This window comes from Pelodiscus sinensis, chromosome 3, assembly GCF_049634645.1.
Source record: "Pelodiscus sinensis isolate JC-2024 chromosome 3, ASM4963464v1, whole genome shotgun sequence".
NCBI lineage: Eukaryota > Metazoa > Chordata > Testudines > Trionychidae > Pelodiscus > Pelodiscus sinensis.
The window spans coordinates 143,178,553-143,201,705 of NC_134713.1; the positions used below are offsets into that span (position 1 = coordinate 143,178,553).

At 45.0% G+C, this 23,153-nt stretch overlaps 1 protein-coding gene across 2 annotated transcripts in view; it reads right to left on the reverse strand.

Moving 5' to 3' along the window:
* KCNK5 (potassium two pore domain channel subfamily K member 5) overlaps positions 1–23,153 on the reverse strand; it is a 72,903-nt gene that overhangs the window by 44,533 nt on the left and 5,217 nt on the right. Inside the window, exon 2 of one of the 2 annotated variants that reach the window (XM_075925082.1) lies at positions 12,900–13,027. The exons of the other annotated variant lie outside the window; for it this stretch is intronic. Coding sequence (XP_075781197.1) covers positions 12,900–12,938 — 39 coding nt within the window. The 5' untranslated portion in view covers positions 12,939–13,027. The remainder of the gene's footprint in view (positions 1–12,899; positions 13,028–23,153) is intronic. 2 annotated transcript variants of the gene reach the window in all.

The following is a 23,153-nucleotide window of genomic DNA, read 5'->3' on the forward strand; positions in this document are numbered from 1 at the left end:
ATTCTGGGCATGAAGCAGAAGGGCAGACACCTGCAGGGGAGGGACCAGAACCAGAGGAGAGAGGTGGGGCAAATGTGTAGAGGGAGGTGTTAGGAGAGGGGATGAGGGGGGGTAGCTCACATGATCAGAGTGGGGCTACTGGAGGAGTGGGCACAGGGGGGAGAGAAGGGCAGGTGGAGGGGGGCAGGTCTCAGGAAGGCTGAGAGCAATGAGAAGGGCAGGAGTCAGGACAGCAGAGGAGGGTGAGGGGTTGGGGGGCAGCAGGCACCAGGGGAGCTGATGGAGCAAGGGGAGGAGACATGGCAGCAGAGGGAAAAGGTAAAGAGGTTCATAAGATATTTAACAACAACTTGGGGGATATTTATTAATAACTTATTAGTAATTACTGTTCTTATTAGGAATTTATGCCATTAAAAAAAAAAACCTTTTTGGGAGGGGGGGGGTGGCGAGTCCCTTTTTTGTCTGGCGAGTAGGATTTTCCAGAATTTGTCAAGCCCTGTATATCACATACACCACTTCTCCCTTATCCATAAAACTAGTTATCCTATCAAAGAAAGCTATCAGATTGGTTTGACGTGATTTGTTCTTTACAAATCCATGCTAGCTGTTACCTGTCACCTTATCTTCCAGATATTTGCAGATGAATTCTTTAATTACTTGCTCCATTGTCTTCCTGGCACAGAAGTTAAACTGACTGGTCTGTAGTTTCCTGGGTTGTTCTAATTTCTCTTTTTTATAGATGGGTACTAGATTTTTCTTTTTCCAGTCTTTTGATCTCTCTCCTGTCTTCCTTGATTTTTGAAAGATGATAGCTAAAGGCTCAGATACTTCCTCTATCAGCTCCTTGAATATTCTAGGATGCATTTCATCAGGCCCTGGTAACCTGTAGACATCTAACTTATTTCTATGTAATTTTTAATTTGTTCTTTTTAAATTTTAATTTCTAAACCTACCCTATTTCCACTAGCATTCACTATGTTAGGCAGCCTGTCACCATCCATCTTCTTGACAAAAACCAAAACACAAGTCATTAAGCACTTCTACCATTTCCAAATTTCCTATTATTGTTTCTCCCTCTTCACTAAGCAATGGGCCTACCCTGTCTTTAGTCTTAGTCTTGCTCCTAATATTCTTGATGTTGTAGAACATCTTATTACTCTTTATGCTTCTAGATAGATCTAGCCATGAAAGAGATACTTCTTGGAACAAAAGAGAAATACTGTACATTCTACCTCCAAAAATAAAAGGTTAAAGTTAGAGTATTTGTCATTTGTAAGAAGAAGAGTGAATAGTACAGTAAAAATAATTTAAGCACCTAGGAAGACGGAAAGCACTGCCAGAAGAAAGGAAAATGAAATGTGAATGGGGAGGTTAAAACTTGGGAGCTCTGGTTCCATTCTGTATTCAATACAAAAACCTGGATATGTTACTAGCCTCGCTGCGCAACAATTCTGATATGTTTGTGCATTAATCTTTTGGAAGCATGCCAATATTTTCACAGAAAGTACCATTTAAGATCTGCTTGTGTATGAAGAATGCCATAGCCAGCTTAGTTTTCCTATAAAGTCATAATTCATAGGAAAGACAAAAAAAGTGAATGATATTAATGTGAAGAGAGCTAAGAGGTGACTTCCTCTTGTACTTTTCTGCAGAGTTAAACAATAACTTGCTGAATTATGAGTTTTAGTTGGATGGAATTGTTCTGTCATTGCAGTAATGAAAGCTATCCCCAGCACTAACAAATTCCACATGATATCTATTTATCAGCAAGTCAAATCCTACTGCACTTAATACAGAATTTCCATCATCACATTTGCTTATGATGTACTTTAAAAGGGCTGTACCAGCTATATAAGCCATTGGCATCTTTGTCAGAGGACATGGACTGCATAGTCTCAGAGGAGCAGCCATATTAGTCTGTATCTGCAAAAACAACAAGGAGCTCTGTGGCACCTTAAGGACTGACAGATTTATTTGGGCACAAGCTTTTGTGGGTAAAACCCACGTCATCAGTGCTGTTAGCTATTCCCCTCATGGCGGTGATTTACATAGAGCGCTAAGTGATCGCACTTTCACTTGAAAGCCTTTGCCACTGCCGCCCTGCTGTAGCTGAGCTTTAATTATATAAGTGTAGACAAAGCCTCAGTGAAGGCTACTAGAGATTATCTGGAAGAGAGAGGATTTAGCTTTGATGTGAAAGATCTCACATGGCTAAAATTAAAATTAAGTTAAAGATTTTATTAGTCTCAAGTTTGTTTTGAAGGTTAGCAAGTTTAGCCATTACTGTCAAGGCCTCACTTCTGTTAAGAAAGAAAGCTGGAAGACACTGTCCAGATATTTTACTCAAATAAGGATTAACTAACATTAGTTCTCCCACTTCATATGTAAAGCTACTAAGATATGGCACTCTTAGAAAGTTAACATAGACACAACAACTTACATTAAGAATTTGCTCAATTTTCAAACCCAAATAGGATTTTTTCCCAATGTGTTACAATCTAAAAGCTACAGCAGGAGGAGATAGAACACTATCAAGGATTTGAAAGTCTAGCCAGTACTGGGGTTTTTTGTCTGCTTCGAGGGTCGGTGAAGGGGGAACACATCTCCAGTAACACTGTCTGGAGAACAAAAATACTGGCCCAACAACTCTGGAGTATGCATATGACAGATTAAAATCCTGCTCTTATTCCACAGCTGTATGGGTGCTGTCAGGCTAACAGAAATAAGATCAGTAGTTATGACTCAAAACACACACAGTGTACACAGGTGTTGCTGAGTAAGCTGATGGCATTTTTACTGGGTAACTTTTTGGACTACAAAAGAGGCAGATATTGCATTGTTGTGCCTGATGCAGTACCTTTACTAACTTTCAGGTAGTTCACTACCATAGGAATACTTCTGCTGAAAAACCATGCATGTTAGTTACTTTTCTGCTCTTTAAAATTTCAACAAAAGATAGAGAGAAGCAGGACATTTCCAATGTCAACAATGACAGGATACATTTTAAGAGCAACCAGGTGACAGTTTTATTTTAACAGGAGTAGTGGGAAAAATTACTTGGAAAAAAAACATAGTTACATCTATGCTACAAACTCTACAGTGGCATAACAGCATTGATGGAAAGGGTTCTTCTGTCATTGTCATTAATCCATCCCACTAAGAGGTGGTGGTTAGATCAAGAGAAGAATTTTTCCAGTGCTTAGGTCAACCCAACTACATCTCTCATGGATGTACATTTTTATACCCCTAAGCAATGTATGTGTTTTGATCTAAGTTTTTTATTCAAAGCAGAATATTTTTTCTTTGAGACTTCCATTACTACGCAGCCAGTTTAATGCATGCCCTGACCACCACAGTATGGTGGGTCCATGTTTTCCCAACTGTTAGGAGAAAACACTGGGTAATATCTACCACAGTTCCATCTGTCATGGCAACACAAGTTCTGCACTCAATTCTGGATGCTTTTAAAATGAAAGCTATTGTGTATCTTGGATGAATGTTTGTGAGCAATTAAAAAAAAGATAACAAAAACAAAACAAAATACCAAAACGTACACTCTCCTGCTGCTTTCTTGCTATGCCCACCATAATCATGTTATTAACATTGTGCTCAGTAGCATTCAGTACACAAGAATAAAGACAGTCCCTGTCCCCAAAGAGCACCCAAACTAAAAGTCAGATACACACAAAGGATGTGCAGGAAAATAAATTTGTTTTTCTAAGCAGGGTCTTGTCAGTTTTGCATCACATTCAGTTCCTGGGCAAGAACCCATTGTAAACAAGTGGTCACATTTAACTGGCATCTATCCTGTGGAAAATATCTTGTATAAATAAATAAAAAGCCATTTTATTTGCGTGTGACAGCTTCAGCAAACTTATTTTCATAGCTTGAGTTCAGCTTTAAAGTTTGGCCTTATAATTGTTTTACTGCTTTATAAAATTAACAGTTCCTAGTGGTTAACTAAATTATATCTTCATGTTGAGTCTTAGAAATACAAAGTCGCACATGCCGGTTTTAACATGCATTCCTACCCCAAAGACAAGACTAGCTTTGTTTGGGTTTTAGCATGGTCGTGGTATGCAAAATAATTCAAAGTTGTGCCATTGTGCAAAGCTGAATTGCTGTGGTCACAGAGGTGGTGATGTCAAACAATTCACAATAAGGGTGATTTTCTAGTGAATACTGAGTGAGGGCTTGCCTACACTGGCATTTTACTACACTGCAACTTTCTCGGTCAGTGTGTGGAGGAAAAAGCCAAAAAACCACAACTGCAGCAAGTTAGACCACTGTAAAGCACCTGTGTAAACGGGCTCCCAGTGCCTGCCCTTTAGGAAGTTTTCATACAATGCTGGGAGAGCTCTCTGCCAGTGCTGGTATGGTGACTATAGTTTCATTTTAAAGTACTACTGCTAGCTTCGAGACTGAAAAAAAAAATCACAAGGGGAAGGGAAACAGGGAACCCCTAAGGGATGAGGGAAATCATTGCATGACAAGTCACGGGTGGCCAAACTTGCAGGTTCTCTGAGCCACATCTGACAATATTCAGAAGTTCAGGAGCCAGAGTGCACCTGCTTCAGCCCCATATGAAAAACAGCTGTTGGGGCTCAGGGCTTCTGTCCTGAGGTTGGGGGGGGGGGGGGGGGGGGGGAGGAGAGAGCAGGTCTCAGGGCTTTGACCATGCAGGAGGCACCTATTGAAACTTGGGATTAGGCCTTACTTCTGCTGAAGCCCTAAGCCCCAAAGGCACAGCCCGCAGAGCAAAACTCAGAGATTCCCCTCCCTGCGGAAGCCCCAAGCGCTTCCCTCCCCCACCTCCAGCCCGCTAGACAGAGAATGGGGAGCTCTGAGAAACACATTTTAACTATGTGGCTATGAGCTGGGGTTTGTGTAGTCAAACATCCTAGCTTCAGTTCATTCAAGCCACATAAGATAAATGATACACAAAACAGGGAAGAATGCATGTCACTAGGGTTTTTCAGTGAATGAGAAACATCTCTCTGGCCTAGCATACAATTCAACCAGAGCAGGGGTGGCCAACCTGTTCCAGATGAAGAACCACAACAGCAGTGGAGACAGTGTGAAGAGGCGGGGCAAAGTTGTTGGGGGGAGGGGCAAAGCACCACAGTGGGGGAAATAGGTGCTGGTACACTTTGGGGGGTAGGGGTGGGGTTAACAACTTTTCCCCAGGTCTTCGTGGCCATGCTTTTTTTTTGGCTCAACAACTTTGCCCAGATTCTTCAAGCTGTTTCCACTGCTATTGTGGCTCACAAAAAAAAGCAATTGGAAAGGAGTGAGAGGTGCAAGCTCTGGGAGGGAATTTGGGTGCAGGCGGAAGTAGAGAAGAGGATGCTGGCTCAGGAAAGGGGCTCCAGGCTGAAGAGTGTTGGGGTCAGGTGGAGGGCTGGGGTGTTGAGCAAGCTGCAGGCTTGTGGCTGTGAGGGTGCAGGAGTTTGGGCTCAGGTGCATGAGGGGCTCAGGCTGGGAGAATGATGGGCTCAGGACACAGATTTGCAATGTGTGGATGGTGCACGAGTGTTGTGGCAGAAGACTGAGGATGTGGGGGTGCAGGAGTTTGGGGATGAGAGGCACAGGACAGGGGGTTCCAATGTATGATAGGCTCAGGTTTGGGGTTGAGGGGGGTGCAGGAGTGTTATGATGCTGTGGCCAGATGGGGGCTTGGCCCCATTTGGGGGCTTGTTGACCAGGATTCATTTTTAAATAAAATATTACGTCAAACACAAAATGTTTCAGCATTGCCTTTATTTATGAGAGGGGCGGGGAACCTGTTTTGAGTCAGGGGTCACTGACCCACAGAAAAGTCAGTTGGGGACACACAAGCGAGATGCAATAAATAAATAAATAAATAAATAAATAAAAATAATCAACCACTCCAAAATCCCCCAAGCCTCTTTAATGTAGCCCCAATTGTGCTGGTGGGTGCTGGGGCAGGATACTAGCAGGGGGAGAGAGGGGTCTGGCCAGGAGGAGGTGACAGACAGCTGGGGCCAGGAAGCCCCCTGGCTGCTCTCCTCACCTCCCCTCGGCAGTCCCCCTGCTCTAACTCAATCCCCCTCCCCTTCCCCAGAGCCAGGCACACACACCCCTAACTCAATCCCCACCCCCAGAGGCAGGCACCAGCCCCCCTCTATACCAAACTCCCCCCCCCAACCTAATTCTCGGGTCCCAGAGCCGCCACCACCGCTACATCCGCATGTCTTCCTCCAGGCGGTGGGGCGTGTGCACTGAGCAGCTGGCATGCCGTGCGCACCCCCTCCCCACTAATCTTATGCCCAGGTCCCGCAGCCACCGCTGCACCCAGAGCCGCTGCCACTGCCTGCACTCAGGAGCTGACTGCTAGCATGTGCAGGCTGGGACGCTGTGTGTGACCCAGCTTGCATGTGCAGGATATGATGTCGTGTGCTGGAAGCCGTAAGCAGAACGGTGCGGGCCATGAGCACGCATGCGGCTCACAGTGGCCCAGCCGTGAGAGGGGCTTACCTGAGCAGTTCCAGGTTCCGTTCTGGTTCAGTCAGGAGCCGTGGGTTGGCCACCCCGAACCAGAGAATAGAAGAAGGGTGTGACAATGTAGCTATATTAGGAGGAGATGTACACTGGCTCTTTGTTGGAGGCTTTCGGTACATCAAGAATGCAAGCCACTAGCCCCCTAAGACTCAAAGTATTTGGCCTTCATTCCCGCCTCACTGACTCCGGTGCAACTTAATGGAATTACACCAGAGAGCATGAGAGCAGATCCATTCTTCTAGTGTTTCTCCTATTAAAGAAAACACAACTTATCATATAATCATGTTGGAAGAAATGGTGATGTGTCAGCATCCACTTTTATATCTATATCTGCAAATATTCCTCAGCAATATTCCCTCGCCCCTGAGCAATAAGCTAATTTTTACAGTTGCTCTTTGTGCTTTAAATTGGTTTGGTGGAGGATGACGTTTTGCTCCAATTCCTCTTTAAGAGCAGAAACACAATATAGGAGGTGGACGTTTTCCACGGTATATGATAAAAGCTGACTGTACAGATAGAACAAATGGAGAGCTTCACAGTACACACACCCCATTGCCACAGGCATGTTCTCCATCACTAGAAGGAGCCAAGATGAAACAGCTCATCGTGCTACTCAGGTTGTAAAAGACTGCATCTATCTATTCACACTTAAAAGTTTCAAGTGCTGCCACCCCGGCAGCACTTTAAGCTGAACGTGTGGCCACGGGACAATCATGAGCACCATGAAAGAGCTCTCCCGGCTCTCTAGGAAAACCACCTCCACAAGGGCACTCCCAATACTGTATAGGACTTCATCTACAATGGCACTTTACAGCTCCGTAATTCTCTATGCTTGGGGGTGGGGAGGGGGGGTTTCACACCCCATGAGCCAGAAAGTTCTAACACTGTAAAGTTATTCTAGTTTCCTCATTTTTGCCATGGACTTGTGAAGAAACCATACTCCAAGGATTCACAAAACTTGTCACACTACAGACTAGGGATGTGAAAGTGCAAGTCAACGGATGAGCCTGGGCTCTTTGGTTAACATTCAGTTACATGCAAGTTCCCGCTACTCACCACCTCCCACTCTTTGCTGCTGCCTCTGTATTAGAGGCACCAGCGTGGGGTGAAGGGCAAGTGGGAGCCCATACATGGAGCCTGGCTCCTTGTGCACACCAGCTCCCAGTGAATTTCTCAGCGGTTACAGGATTACTTAATTATATGCATTTTAGCATTTCTACTATAGACCTCAGCTTAAGACTACACTGCCTCATGAACATTTCCTCTCCCAACTGCTATCACACTGACTCACACTCTTTTACAATTGCATAAGATCCCTGACTACTGAATTTTTTGTTATATTTATTTCATATATAAAACTAATATTTTAAAAAGCCTTCCATCGATAATTCCTGGTTCTTCTTCTCCAAGAACAAAAAAGTCCAAGAAGCTAACTGGAAATTAACCTACAAACATTTCAAATAATTTCCAAGAGCCAAGAACATTTGAGATTATATGCAAATCAACAGTCAAAACCCACAAAAATTCGCAAGTCTAAGACGTCAATAATGACTCCACTTCAGCTAGTGGATTTTACAATGTAGTAAAGTAAACTGCAGGGCAGTAATCACTTAATTTTAAGAGCACCACTTAGCATAGAACAGTTTCAATTTATTTGGAACTGGTCCAAAAAGTCAGATGAGCATTATTGCCTGTGGAACTGTGTGCACTTCTATACCAGCAAGATAATGTGCTGCAAATACATAAAACCTCCTACATATCCAACACAGATTGCTACTGGAAGCAAAAGGCAATATGCAATATCGATATTAGGGACAAGCAGCGCAGAACCCCTCCAAACTGGGAGGGTTCAGAAAGCTCAGCCACATTTTAATCTTCTAACAAAGAACAATTAACTGGCAAATTTACTGTGAAGTTGCAGGCTTTTATTTACAACCTCTTCTCCCCTTCCTGCTCTTGTAGCTAAGTGTCACTGAAACCAAGTGTCTCCATTTACTTCTCCTTACATGCCACAGGATACAAGGAAGCCATTGCTCAACTAAACTTCCCTTTTTGCTATGCAGAAACATCTTCAGCTTAAGATCTGCTCATCATCATGGCACAGTAAAGGTTATCAGAACTGTAGAAAAATTGTAAGCAGATGAACTACACACCTGCCTACTAAAGACACAGAAATTCAAGTTTCAGCAGCAAGCTTTTCTGGTATCTAATCTGAAATTGCATTATAAAAACATTCTTCAGCCAGAAAAGAGAAAGCAGCTGTTGCAACATCTGTCTAGCTGGCCATAACCCACAAACCTGAATTTGTATTCTTATGTGTGTGCCAATAAACTCCAAAAATATAATCTAAATCTTACATTTAGCCCAAGTCAAACAAAGAAGTGTATCCACATAACTTCGCTATAAAGTATCTTTTTGGAAGGTCTTAGAACTTGCATCTTACTCAGTAAAAGTAATCACAAATAGACCAAATATACAACACACAAGTGTTGGGTACTAAAACAATATAAATATACTTCACCAGGAACCCCAGTAATAGACCAGAAGCCATAATGTAGTAGGCAGTGTATAAACAAAGACCAAAAGGACAGTCCCTGTCTCAAAGATCCAGTGGCCTTGTCCTATGATCATGCCTTGAAAATCTAAACGGGCTATTACAATTTACCTACAAAGGAGTAGAGTGAACCTGATTGTGGTATTTTTTACCACTTTAGAGTGAAGACAGGAAGCCAAAGTCTCCCACATGAACAAAAAATGTAAAAGATACAAATCACACACATTTAGGTTCTGCCCTGATGCCCAAAGAAATGTTGCTACCAGTCACGTTCACTTACCCTAATTGATCTTTCCAATTATGTTACACCTGCACTATGAAAAAAAAAGTGTATTTTTAAAATATGACAGATCAACATCTTTTGGGGGCAAGCAGTAGTTGTGTTAGAACTCTCAACCTTCAAACTTGTCTGTTAGTCACAGAAGCCCTAAGAAGGGGACAAAATGACATTATCATGCAATTGAAAGTCCACGTTTGACAAAATGACAATGGTTTAACTGTTAAACCTACTTTTAGCAATGTATGGGAAAACAACCAGTTTTGCAGGGAGTTACAGGTGTATCCGTGTATATGGAGTCAGTTGACAGGAAAAAAGTTCTTGGCAAGGCTGTTGCATAAGGGGGTTTGTGGAAGGAGAAATTAGCCTTGCCCAGTTAGGTTAGGCTTGACTTTGCCTTTCTGCATGGCTCTTTCACTGCCACTGGCCCAGTGTCCTCTGGAGGCGGAATCACAAGGGGAGCTTGGGTGAGGGTTACAATGCTCTACTTATATTTTAGGTGCCTAGGCCCCCAATGCAACAATTGGGAAGAATTAAGCACTTAGAAAACGCATTCACAAAAGCTAGCAAGCTGAATGGAGAGTAGGAATGTGAAATTCTGTGTACAATGAGCCTGGGCTTATCAGTTAACATTCACAGTTACATGCAGGCTCTCAGTATACACGGGGAGCCAGCTTTTAAGCTGGCTTCCAGTGTGCCCCAGCTCCCAAGGAACCGCCTGCTGCCCTGCACTATCAGAGGCAGCAGCGCAGGGCGGCAAGTGGGAGCTGGTAAGCATTAAGCTGGCTCCCTGTGTGCACTGACTCCCAAGGAGCCACCTGTCCTCTGCCCCACCCCCGCGTGCTGCTGCCTCCAATACAGAGGTAGCAGCATGGGGGAATGCAGATGGAAGTCAGTGCTTGAGGGGGAGCCAGCTTTTACGCTGGCTCCCAGGGAACTAACTGCTGCCCTGCATGTAACAACTAAAATTTTCAGCAGTTACACAGTTACTTAGTTACACCCATTTTAATAGAGAGGTGCCTGAACTAGCTGACAGCAAATCCTGAGAAGAAGAGAATGGCCTAAGTGCTGCTCTTCTAAGTCAAGCACCTAACCCTGGGCTGTAGGCAGGTGTCTCCATCTACTCAGGATGCGTAGCTGCCAACTAGGGACGTGAACAGGTAACCAGTTAACTGGTCACCCAGTAAGCATCACCCTTAAAGGCCAATGCTTACCAGGAGCAGACCCCCACATGCAGCAGGGCAGGTGCAGGAGCTGGCCACCCCACACAGAGGGTGAGTGGAAGTGGGATCCCGCTTAATTGATTAATCAGGATTTTACATCCCTTCTGCCAACCCTCTTTTGGAGTTTGAGTCAGAGCAATTCTCTCTCAAAGATGTGAAGAGGAGTCTCCGAGACCCATGACTAATGTTCCCTGCAAGATGTGTGCTTGTGCAGCCACTCAGGAGAGATTGAAATACCGCCCTGCTGATCAGCAGAATGCCCAAGGCTAAGTTTTGTGTGTCTACTGAGGGTGCACGCCTTGGTGCATATAAAAATATTCCGCACATGGATGGAAGAAATTAGAAGGAACACTGCCCACAGCACATTGCTGCATAGCAAACTCATGCACTGGCAGGTAGATGAGCTTTGAATTGACAATATTGGGAGCTTGAGCTGACTACAACCTGCAATTGATCACACAATGATTTACCTTTGAGAACTCTGTTTTAGCTTCTTTTCCACTCCTAGTCTTATCTCACTGGAGAGACAGGCTAATGTAACAGTTTGCTTAGGCGCCAGCTTCCCCCAGGCCCAGGGTTGCTTCCCCGACTCCCCATACAATTGGGCTTCATCTTTCAACTCTGGGCCGCAGCAACTCTAATCCTGGCATGACTTGGCAGCCCCCCTGAAACCACCCCAGGCCCCACTCTTACCAGCTCCTGCCCCCAAACTTCCACCTCTGCCCCCCCAATCCCTTACCATACCTTTCAGCCCCCACTCTGCCTCTTCCTGACCAGTTCCCCACTCCTCCTGTTGGCAGCTGATCACAAAGGGTGGTAGGGATTGGGAGAGGAAGGAGTTAATCAGTGGTGCTGCTGGCAGGAGAGAGGCACGGGGAGGGGAAGAACAAGCTGGCTGGTGGTGGGTGAGTCTCACATATGATAGTTCTGTAAACTCTAGAGACTGACGGATGAAAGGTCCTTTGGGAATCCAAAGCAGCATTAAAACAACAGACGCATGGAGCCTTGATACAGACAGCCAAGATTCAGAATTGAAGGCTAGCAGAGGAAGTTCCCCTTGACGGGGCCAACTCAGACATAGCCATTATCCCATTTTATTAAGCTACGGCACCTGCTGCAATTTCAGAAACAAGCTAGTTTACATATACACATCACACAAACCCACACAAGTCTGATTTGATTTCTGAGCAGCTGGAAACTGGTTCACATCATCTTGGGAGGATGCATTCTCAAAAACAAACAGAACCCCTTGGGTGTTTGCAGATTTGTGCAAGCATGCCTGGCTCTTACCTCTTCTAAGGAGGCAACAGGATCCTCAGACCAGGGGCTCTCCACCTTTTTCTTTCCAGGGTGCCCCCACCTGCCAAACATGCTACAAAAACTGTGTGTTTTAGTCTACCTGTGCCACACCAACTGTTTTTCTTCATATAAAACCCAGGACCAGCATTAGGGGGACAGCAGTTAGGACAGTTCTTAGCTTTCCACCACAGTGCGCCCCACAACACTTAGTTGCTGAGGCTTCTGCATCAGCTCTGGGTGGTGGGGTTTGAGGTACCAGACAGTAGAGCTTCATCTTTCAACTCTGAGCTCCAGCAATCTAATCCTGGCACGGCTTGCCAGCCGCCACGAAACCAACTTGTGGTAGGGATGTAGGGAGCATGGACTACTCACTTCCCCTCTCCTTTGTAGGGGGAGGAAGGAAGGGAGGGACCAAAAGCTGATGCTAGGAGAATCCATCTTAAAAGCTGGTTCCCCCTAGCACCATCCCTGTGGTATCAGCTCCCCCTCTCCTGCTTCCTCTAGCAGAGGCAGCAGTGGAGAGAATGGGGAGGCTGCTGCTGCAAGGCAGCCTCTGCACGTGGCAGTCCAAGGCTCACTGTGGGCATAAGCTGTTCTGGCAGCAGCCCCTGGCCGCAGCCAGCCCTGGCAGCCACAAACAGGGACCAATACAGGACCAAGCAGTCCCAACTCACAGTGGTCCAGGACGCTGCACCTCTGCATTTGAAATGTAGTAAGAGTCTGACAGCTGTTACTACATTTAAAATGCACAGCAGCAGCACGGGTGGCTCCGGGCTCGCGCTGGCTCCTGGAGCTACCTCCGCTGTGACTCTGCATAGTGGTTCTTCTCAACTAGTTGTGTAGTCAATACAATTTGTATCCGTTACATGATGAGTTAGATAACTGCAATTTAACTCCCCAGCTTGTAGTACCCCAGTGGGCCTGGGCGCACAGTTGAGAACCACTGCCCTAGAGAAAAATTACTGCAACACCAGCCCCACAGAAAAGGCTATGGTCAAGTGAACAGCGTGAAAACCGTACAGACCTGCATACTGATGGAACAGGAGTTTTTTAAATATCTCATGGTGTGACAGATTCAGCCTCTTCTGAAAGGCCACAGTCCACAATTTGTTTATATTGCTTCCATGTCCTTTCCCTCTTTATGCTGTTTTCCTAGGGAAAAGGAAGAAACACCCCAAGATCTTGAACTAGCAACAGCTTTCAGAAGCTACTTGACTCATGCACCAGACTGAGATAAAGTGTTTACAGTCAAATAAGGACAGATGCAAAAACAGAGTTGCTTGGGCAGCGTATGGGAAAATAGCTTGTTCTGCTGTTAACTTAGATTTTTTTTCAATTGTATTTGAACAAACCATTTATGCAAATATACTTAGGCCTACGTTATGCCACATGACATAGTAATACTGCCAAAATGTATCCCAACTATCTGTAAATCAAAAAAGAATAGGAGTACTTCTTATCAACACCAAGCTAATACACCAGGCGTTGGTCGTGCCAGTGGTTAACAAACCTGAACCTGAAATAGAATGGAGTACAGATGACCAAATTCCGCCCCTGACTAAATGTATCGAAGTTGGTAAAGGTAGTATCTCTCTTGGGATATTAAAATAACACTGTGATAAATGCTCACGAAAATTCTGATAGTTTAGTTATATGTTGGAAACTTGCCAAACACATTAGCAGTAAGATACTAAGTTATAGGTAATAAGCATTCAAAAATTTCTTGTTTTGCATTTGACAAAACTGCATTTTGAAATTCCAGTTGCTTTTTGATGAGCATAAAATCCCCTATAGATTTTAACATTACATAAAAAACCCAAACCACTGCCATGCAAATTAACTCTGCTAATACGTAACCCACTTAATCAAAATTAACAGTTGTATAACACAGTGATTCCCAACCTGTTTCATATTGCGGATTGGCGAACTCATTAAAAAACTTTTGGCAGACTGGCAGACACGTTTGCATATGCATTACGGTAAATAACAAATTTGCATATAAAATACCGTATGGCAATTAATTTTAAGCGGTCACATTTTTTTGCCAACCGCTTGCCTGCCATGTGGTTCCTCTGGCCCGGAGCAGCCACCTGCCCGCGAGCCATGCGATTCCTCCAGTCCTGGCCAGCCAGAGTAGCTGCCCCCCTCCCTTCCGCCAGCCACACAGTTCCTCTGGCCCTGGCCACCTGGAGCAGCCACCTGCCCGCCCATCAGCCATGCAGTTCCTCCAGCCCCAGCTGTCCGAGCATGCCTCCTGTCACACTGCTGCCCAGCTCTGCTTAGGAGGTGGGCAGAGTTTCCTTTGCGCACACAAGAGTGCAGCTTAGAGGGAACTACGGCGCCTGGCATGTGGCCCTGAGCAGTCACTTACCAACCTGGGCGGCAGGGTGCTCCGAGCCTCACTGGAAGGGGAAGCAGAAAAGCAGCTTGTTGCTGCAGCTGCCCGAGTTCACCAGGATCACTGATGGGGCTGGAGCTCTCACCCAACCCCCACACTTCCCCATAGGCGGAGGCTCCCCCTTGCCTCCCAGGTCCCCACATGAGCTGCAGCTGTGGGCCATAGAGACACCTCAGCTCAGGGGCCCACAAGGGCCCTAAGAAGCAAAGGCTGGCAGGCCTCTATGTGCTCTATGGCTGGATAGCACTGCTGCTCCACATCTCCTGGAGCGGATTGTGCTGCGATCAGGCAGCGCCTCTCCCGGGGCTGCAAGGCATGACACACACCTCGCCTCCCACAATTCCCTGCGCCCACACCTGCATGCACCAAGAGGCCCAGCACAGACCCCTCGAGTACCCGCCTGCTGCACCACTCACCACGCACTTCTCCAGCAGGCGGGGCCAATGCAATAGGCGTGGCCTGGATGCAGCCCAGGAAGCAGCAGTTTGCAGCCTGCTGCCACTCCATGGATCGGCAGTTGGGAATCACTGGTGTAACAGTCTGCATTTTGCCTTTCAAAACCAATCAACTGGATTTTCAGTTGGGTTTTTTTAAGGAATTTTGCTGCACAAGATGATCCCTCTAAGACAGTATTTCTCCTATGTGTACTCCCGTGGGTGTGCAGTGGTCTTCCAAGGGTACAGCAACTCATCTAGACAGTTGCCTAGTTTTACAATAGGTAACATAAAAAGCACCAGTACAGTCAGTAAGAACTAAAGTTCTATATGACAACGATCTGTTTATACAGCGCTACATACCAGAGCTGACCATATTTTCCAAAGTGAAAAAGACGACACTGCTTTAGTCTGGCCTGAGCGGCCATGCGGTAACACTTGCATGGGGCTCACTCAAGCCCCACTCCCACCATTCCTGAACAGGGCAGCCTAATTCACATGGAGTCTCGGCTAGCACTGGGCTGGCTAGGGCAGGGGCGGACTGCCTGAGTCCCACTGCACCTCTTGTCACGGTTAGCACCCCCACACACAAAATCTCTGAACATTCCTCCATGTCCTCATATTTGGGATAATCAGTGGAGAAGAGCAAATGGGACAAATGCCCATTTTTGCCAAAAGTGTCAGGACGTCCAAGGCAGGGCTTACAATGGAGATTGGCATGGCCAAAATGGGATGTGTGATTACCCTAATGCAAGAAAAATATTTTATAAAAGCAAGCTTTTCTCTTAGTGCTCCCTCCCTGGTGGAGAAATACTGTCTTAGAGGGATCATCATCATCTTTTCTATTTTTACAGCTGATTTTGTAAGCAGCTAGTTTTGAAGTGAGGTGAAACTTTGTGGCATGCAAGACAAATAAGACCCCAGAAAGGAGTACAGCAGAAAGGCTGAGATCCACTGTGCTAAGAAACTACTCTATCTGTGAGTTCTAGATTCCCAGGAAGGCTATGACATGGTTCAAGTAAAAGCAGGGCCAGACTTCCAGAAAATGGTGCCTTGGACAACCCTTTATTTTTGGCTCCCCTTCTTTGAGTACAACTATTCAGTAAGGTCAACCCTCTTGAGTTTATGGAGAATGTGGATCTGCTATAACACGGATTGTGTGCACCAACAGCAGAGAATGTGTGAAGCACTGGGGGGGAGCAGTGACACAGGGGGATGGCTGCTCTGCACGGTACAGACTGAAGATCAAGTACAAACTCAAGACACCCAGCACTGGGTCAGCTTCCCCATGCGACCTCCGATGCCTCGGCTCTTCAGTGCCACTCAGCTTCACACACTGTTGTGTACTCCCACTAGCCCAGGACATCCCTTCTGCATGGGCATTTGGGGGCGGGCAAGCAGCGACCCTGGCTGGCACACTACACCAGGCAGCCCAACCCTCCACCTGAATGCTGGAAACACCAGATAGAAGTAGCTCTTCCTTGGATGCTCTCTTGGCCCCCCCACCCTAGTCCATGAAACAGCCCAAGGGAAAGGCTAGCTCTGGCTCTAGCCCATCCTGCAGGGCACTCCCCTGAACCTGCTGGGACTCCCCTAACTAATCCCCGGTGCAGACCCTCCTTGGGGTCAAGCTGCAACAATAACCTCCTACAACTACAACCCCCTCCCTCACCTGAGAGCCATCCCAATCCGCCCACCCACTCTGCTATGCCAGGATATCACACAGGCCAACAAAGCCACCCACAAGTGCAGCGTGGGGCCTGGTTTGTGGGTCCTCAGTTCTGACCCTGCCTGGGTGCCAGCACCTTTTGACCATGGCACCCTCCCCCCCCACTCCGTGACATCTGCCTAGCTGGACACCATGTCACCCACTCATAAGGCCAGACCTGTGTACAAGCATTTTTAAACACGGTACAGTAAAACTCCAATTGTCCGGCATCCAGTGGTCCGGCACTCCTGATAGTCCGGCACCAACTGGAACCCGGAAGTGCTCCAGCCAGCCGGACAATTAGAGCTGCTCTGCCCCCGGCTACCTCAAGTCCACCGCTGGTCAGTTTCAGCAGCGGCTGACTTGGGGAAATTGGGGGCAGAGCAGCTAGGGTGCTGCCAGGTTGGTCCCGCAGCACCGCCCTCTCCCAAGCTGCACAGTTCCCCGCCAACCTCCCACCCCCACCCCAGACCCCTCATAGCCCCCCTTCCAGTACTACAGCATATCTGATAATCCGGCACCCAGGTGTCAGATTATTGGAAATTTACTTTACTATGTGAGATGACTACAAGTGTTTCAAGAGGGACTAAACATGAACTTCCAGCCATGTGTCCCAACTATGTCGATGTATTTTATTTTTTTAAATAGCAGCAAATGTTGGTTAGTTGGCTATTTTCTAAAGAAACTGCACACTTGCTTGACTGTTAATGTCAGTTGCAACACAGAGATAGACAAGAAACAAAAACTATTTTGTTATAATGTTTGTTAATAAATTGGAGGAAAATAAATCTAATGAAAACAAACTGAACTCTTATTTACAGTGAAAGTAACATTTTGTTCCAAAAAGGAGATCAGTGAAAAATGGAATGCAATCCTGAATTTTTACAAGATACAGAAGCAAGGGTTGACGCAACAGCTGTATGGTTATGAAATAATGCATTGTATCATGCCACAACAACCAGAAGGAAAGCATATTAACAGCATGGATGAGTGAGTCTAGAGTATGAAAATTAGGATACATAGTTCTCCACTGACATTAGCACTAGGTGAAGCTGTAGCACTGAGGGGGGTTCAGGCATTTTTCCGTCTTACTATTTAACTCTGTTACAAATAGGATTAGATGACAAATCAACTACAAGCAAATTAAAACCCCGTAAGATACCCAACCCTTCCCAATGCTCCACCTACCCACTCTCAAATTATCAAAACTAGAGTAGTGTGGTGCTGTCTTCTATTGATGAATGATGTCTCTCAATTTTCCTAGTATAGATATTGCTTACTAAACAATGTAACCTAGTAGTTAGAGCAGAAAGACTACTAGGTCTTCCAATTTTGGTTGGATATATTCCTAGAGGTTTCACAGATGACACTCTTCAACGAAATATTAATCTTTGATTCCTGGGGGCTCCAGGACACTGCTGGAGGGTTGGAAATCCTAAAGAAGACAGGGAGTCCTAAGCACCATTTCCAGCTCTACAATTGGTTGCTGAGCAACCTCAAGTCAATTAAGGCCCACACTCCTCAGTTTACCTATTTCTAAAATATGTAAAACCATACTGACTTCTCAGAGATAAGACTTAATTTGTGCTTTAAAAATTCTTGGGCTCTAGACACAAATAATGATTATGTTTCCACTTAAGAAAAATTTTGTACAGGTTGAACCTCTAAAATCCAGGACTCTCGGGTCCAGTTCCTTCCTGTGGGGGTAGCTGCGTTTTCTTTTTTAACCATTCAGTATTTGGAAATGTTCTAGGGCTTTAAACTATGTTGTATTTTGGTTTGGGAAAAAAAAACAGACAGCTTGGAATGCAAACTACAAAATTCAGATTACTATTAAATTCTGCCCCGTCCCTTAGTACTTTAGTTAGCAGCAAATCCAGATGTCAGGACAGCTGTATGGTCTGTGAAATTATGTGCCCAATTTTCATGCAACACAAATCTGAGTGGATAAAAACCAATTATTTTTATTTAAAAAAAATTAAAACATCTAAATTGGATTTTTGAAAAAAATCAATAAATACTAAATTTCTCATTTAAAAATAACAGTTACAATTAAATCTCATCACAGATACACTGCATGTAATACAGTCTCATAAAAATGAATTAATTGCTCTAGTCTGTCCAGCTTAACTACTAGCTCTTGCTTTTTAAATGTTCTGGGCTACCGATTTCTATTTCTCAGCAGACTGAAAAGCAGTATATGCAAAGACAAGACAAGCTGGATAGGATTGGGTTGGTTTTTTTCTGTGCATATGTGGCGGCAGATTTTGGCCAAGCACGGCAGAGAAGTTAATTAAAACATGTTAAAGACAATGAAACGATATATAAAAAAGGATGGAAGCAGCACAGAATGGAATAATAGAGTCTACATTCCCCCATAGTTTTGTCACTGAAAAACTGTCGTGGCTTCTGGGAGTAAGAGGGATCCTAACGGAGAATATTTTGGAGAAATTTGTTTTCTGGGTAAAAAAGGAAAACGTCTCAAGTGTAAGCAGTTCAAGAAGATGCAGGGCCTACTTGCAAGCATGAAACATCAGAAAGAAAATGGCTTGTATGGAGAAAATGATGTACTTGTACAGATTGCACCTCTCTGAACTAGGACTCTCAACCACGGATGTTCCATGACCAGGGAGCCCCCAACGTCAGCAGGGCAATCCACTGGGACCAGGAAGCCTGGGGTGGCTGGCAGGGTGGGGGAGGGGTCTGGCTGGAAGTCCAGTGGCTGGGGAGGCCTGCGGTGTGGGCAAAAGTGACCTCCCCATAGCCAGTAGAATCTCTCAGCTGGAAACAGTCAGGTTCCAAGGGTGCTGGACCAGGGAGATCCAACCTGTAGATGAAGATGTAGCTATGGCTAAGTGTAACTGTTTACGTGGTTAACTTATAAAACCAGGATACGCTCTCCCCTGCGCTGCTGCCTCTGATGCAGAAGCAACAGTGGGTAAGGCAAGCGGGAGCTGGTGCAGAGCCACCTCTGCCTCCCATGCACTGCTGCGTCTCTTATCAGCCTACCCCGTCCATGTGTAACCACTGAAAATTTCAGCAGTTACATGGATTACATAAACACATTTTAACATCCCTAGTTAGTAACTTAATTCACTTTGCAATGCATCATTCTTCAAGTCTCTCTCTGTCTTTTAGTATAAGTGTGATTTGACAAGTAAATTCCCAAGCTGTTCATTGTATTGGATGTTGCTAGAAAAAAGAAGTTTAGCTTATCTAATCCTTATGACTTTGTTAAATTAGTTAACTAGGTTTAGAATCTGTCACTCAAGTATACAATACAGAAACTGCAGTAACAGAAATTTAGGAGTTGCCAGTTGCAACTGACATTTTCTTATTTAAAATTACATAATACATGCCCTTTATTTTGGAACATTATGGCCAGAGACCATAAAAGTGATACCTTAAATCTATTCCCCATTTTATTTCAGCATACCTCAGTTTTTCTAAGCAAACCCCATTCTATACTTGTTTCCTCAATAAACAGAAGTGCCAGTGAGTTCAATGATGCTTACTCCAAAATTAAGTGCACTATAAGCACAGTCAGTCTTAGCTTTTTTGGTAACTTGATTTAAATCAAAGATTTTATTTGGTGATTTAAATCAATTCATTCTGAACACAATTCTTATTAAAGTCTTTCAATGACATCCTTCAGTGAAGAGCAAACCAAATTTAATGATTACTTTATTAACTTGGAAGGGAGTGAATCACCACTAAAAAATCTCTACTCTTTTTAGTGAGTGTTGAGTAAGTGGAATTAAATCTTAATTGCCCTTCAGCTTTTGTAAAAGTATTTTACAGATGCTGTCAAGCCTGACAATAAATACCACCTTCAAAATTAAACCTTATGATGTTCACTTTGAAGTAATGAACCCTGGAAATACTGCATTCAACTAAAGTATTCTGTGCTTCTTATATAGGAAAGAAGTGAGAAGGAAACAAAACCACCACTGCACAAGTCTGGTAATGAAGCAAAATCCTTAAATCCATGTAGAAGTTGTCAAACAGGAGGTTATAGAAGTTGAGTACTCAATGAAGTCACTTGCAGATATTTTTCTTAAGGAAAAAACACACATGCACACAATCTGAGCTCCCCTTGAGGTTCTCTGAGCATTTCTTCACAGTAGTTTGCTCTGGTCCAAATAGTCAAGCTATCTGGTTACTTAGATATATTTTAGGCCTTTTGTTTACAGTCTTGTAAAATCTTTAAATCAAGATCTTAATTATATGTTGAAAAACCTAAAGGAAGCAATCACCACCAGCTAGAATAGGCAGTTTTTCTTCCTTTTTTATATTTTTCTTCCCAAATGCGTTTCCTAACCCACAGCTTTGAATTCTTACGATCACTACCTCACTACCATGAACAAAAATTTCTGGCTTATCAAAAAGAAGTATTTTGACTTCACACTACCCACCAAAAGAAAAAGTTCCCAATAAACAAGGTCAGCAAGACTCACTGCATGACTAAAGCTCACAACTGTTAAAGTCAGCGTTTTGCAAGATGGGTGGTGCAATAAAGAGCAGAAGAAAGTGGAGTAATGGAGAAAGGCTACATAGCCTCATGCCTACCCCTATTTAGAAAATGTACTCACATAACAGAGGAAGAAGTCAGAGCAGCAAGGCCAGCTGGTATCAGAGGCTTCCTGTTGCAGCTGGCTGCAACAGCAGGGTGCATGTACACCTCTGCAGATTTCATCATCTACGCACAGAAAACATTACACTACTTTATACTGTTATAGTTGAAGTGGTACAACCCCAATAGAGGACACAGCTTTTCACTTTTATAAAAGGGTTCATTATAGGATAGCTATTTCCATACGGGAACAAAAATAAGTTGTAGTGGTATAAGGCACCTTGAAACCAAACCAGTAGAACTCCTCCCACACTAGTGGGAGGGTACCAGTACAACCATATTGGCTGACCCCCCCCCACCAACATAGCTATACCAGTACAAAACTTGTGGTTTAGATTAAGCATTATGCTACTATCCCAGGTGTTCTCAAATGGCAGGGGAGAACCCCAAAGCAAGTCACGACCCTGTTTTCATTGGGCACGGGCAGTCAGTAATGTAGGCAAGGGAAAGCCGAGCCGTCCCAAAATTGCCTACATGGTCAACCTAACCTCTAAGGCTGGGGCTGCTGCTGGGGAAGACTGGTTCTGTTCAGCAGCCGGGGAAGGCAGCCCAGCTCAGCAGTGTGGCTGCCTGGAAGGAATGAGGCGCAGCACGGCAGCACGGCTCCGCCCAGCCGCCAAGGAGAGCCAGGCCAGGCCTGCAGTATGGCAGCCACAACTTTCCATGTGGCCCGAAAGCCTCCGACAGAAGGGGTGGGGGCCTCAGGCAGCAGGGAGTGGGGCTGGGGCTTGCCTTCCCCAGCTGGCCTTTCACCCGACACCCATGTAATGGGTCACCAGGGCCGGCGGTAGACTTGCTGACAAAAGCCACCATCCAAGCCCCATCACCTATGGCTGATGCGGATGTCCAAGGGCATCAGCCACAGGCAGCAGAGCTCAGACATTGGGTTTAGCCCTACCTGTCTTGGGGTGACAGGGCTTGCATTTTGAACCTTTCCCCCTAGGGCAGCAGCACTCAGGTGGGCTGTCTTCGTAGCCATTTTTGTCGTCAGAAATGGGTCACTCTGCAATGAAGTTTGAGGACTTCTGTTAACTATCCAAAGCTGCTCTTCTATGCCACTGTGGTGGCCAGCTCAGCTGCAAGATAACTTTGCCTGGCTCTGTGAAACCAAACAACCATCTTCCTCACCTGAAACAACATGCAGCTGTTTGTTGAGTTAGCCCAGGCAGCATGAGGAAGCAAAAGGCTTTTAAAAAAAAAAAAAAAAAAAAAACTTCTCAAAGGCATCAGGGTGTCTCTGCTTTGTGTGTGCATCACCTGATGGTAACTTAGTTAACTGTAAATTATAGTTATTCCAGATAAATAGCCAATTAATGTGTGCACTATTTTGAAATTCCTCAAAATCTTCTTGATTGTGGAAAATTACACAACATTTCTTGAAATGATGTTTGTGGGCCCTCAGAAACCAATTTCTGCCACTGAATATGTGGCTGCCTCTCGACACATTTTCAACATCTCCTTGTAGGCCCGGGTAAAGTTGTGAAAATAAAGACAAAAAAGAGGTTGATTAGAGGGAACTGAAACATGGCTTAACTGCTTTACATAGAAGCATAGTGTCACCTGGCTGAAAGCATTTATAGAACCTAGAAGCTCACCGCACACACTGGAATAATTCTACGCATCTCAGTGTAATCTACTTTAAAAATAGTATTTGAGAATCCTTTATACTGGGGTTGGGAATCTCAAGCCGGGAGCTGCATCCAGCCCCCAGACCTACCTAGATCCAGCCTTAGGCTCAGGGCTCCACCCCAGCATTAGCAAGCTCGCAACCCCACCACGGGGCTGGAGCACACAAAAATCTACCAGCCTGGCCCCCCCTAGGTTCTGGTGTGCAAGGGAAATGTAGGGAGTGTCTTTTTCCCTCTCAGTTAGGGACCACATCAGTGAGGGAGTTTGGATTTTTCCCCCCACTTGTGTATAGCCCCCCAATTGATTTTTCTGTGGCTCAGCAACCCTTGACCCAAAAGATTCCCCACCCCTGCTTTATAGGGAATTTCTTGTCTTGATTACAAGCACTGTATAAGGTTATCAGAATAAAAGTTTACTTTTCATTGAACTATTTACCTTTTGCATTTCTCTCACTGTAGGTAGTGAAAATAGACTTG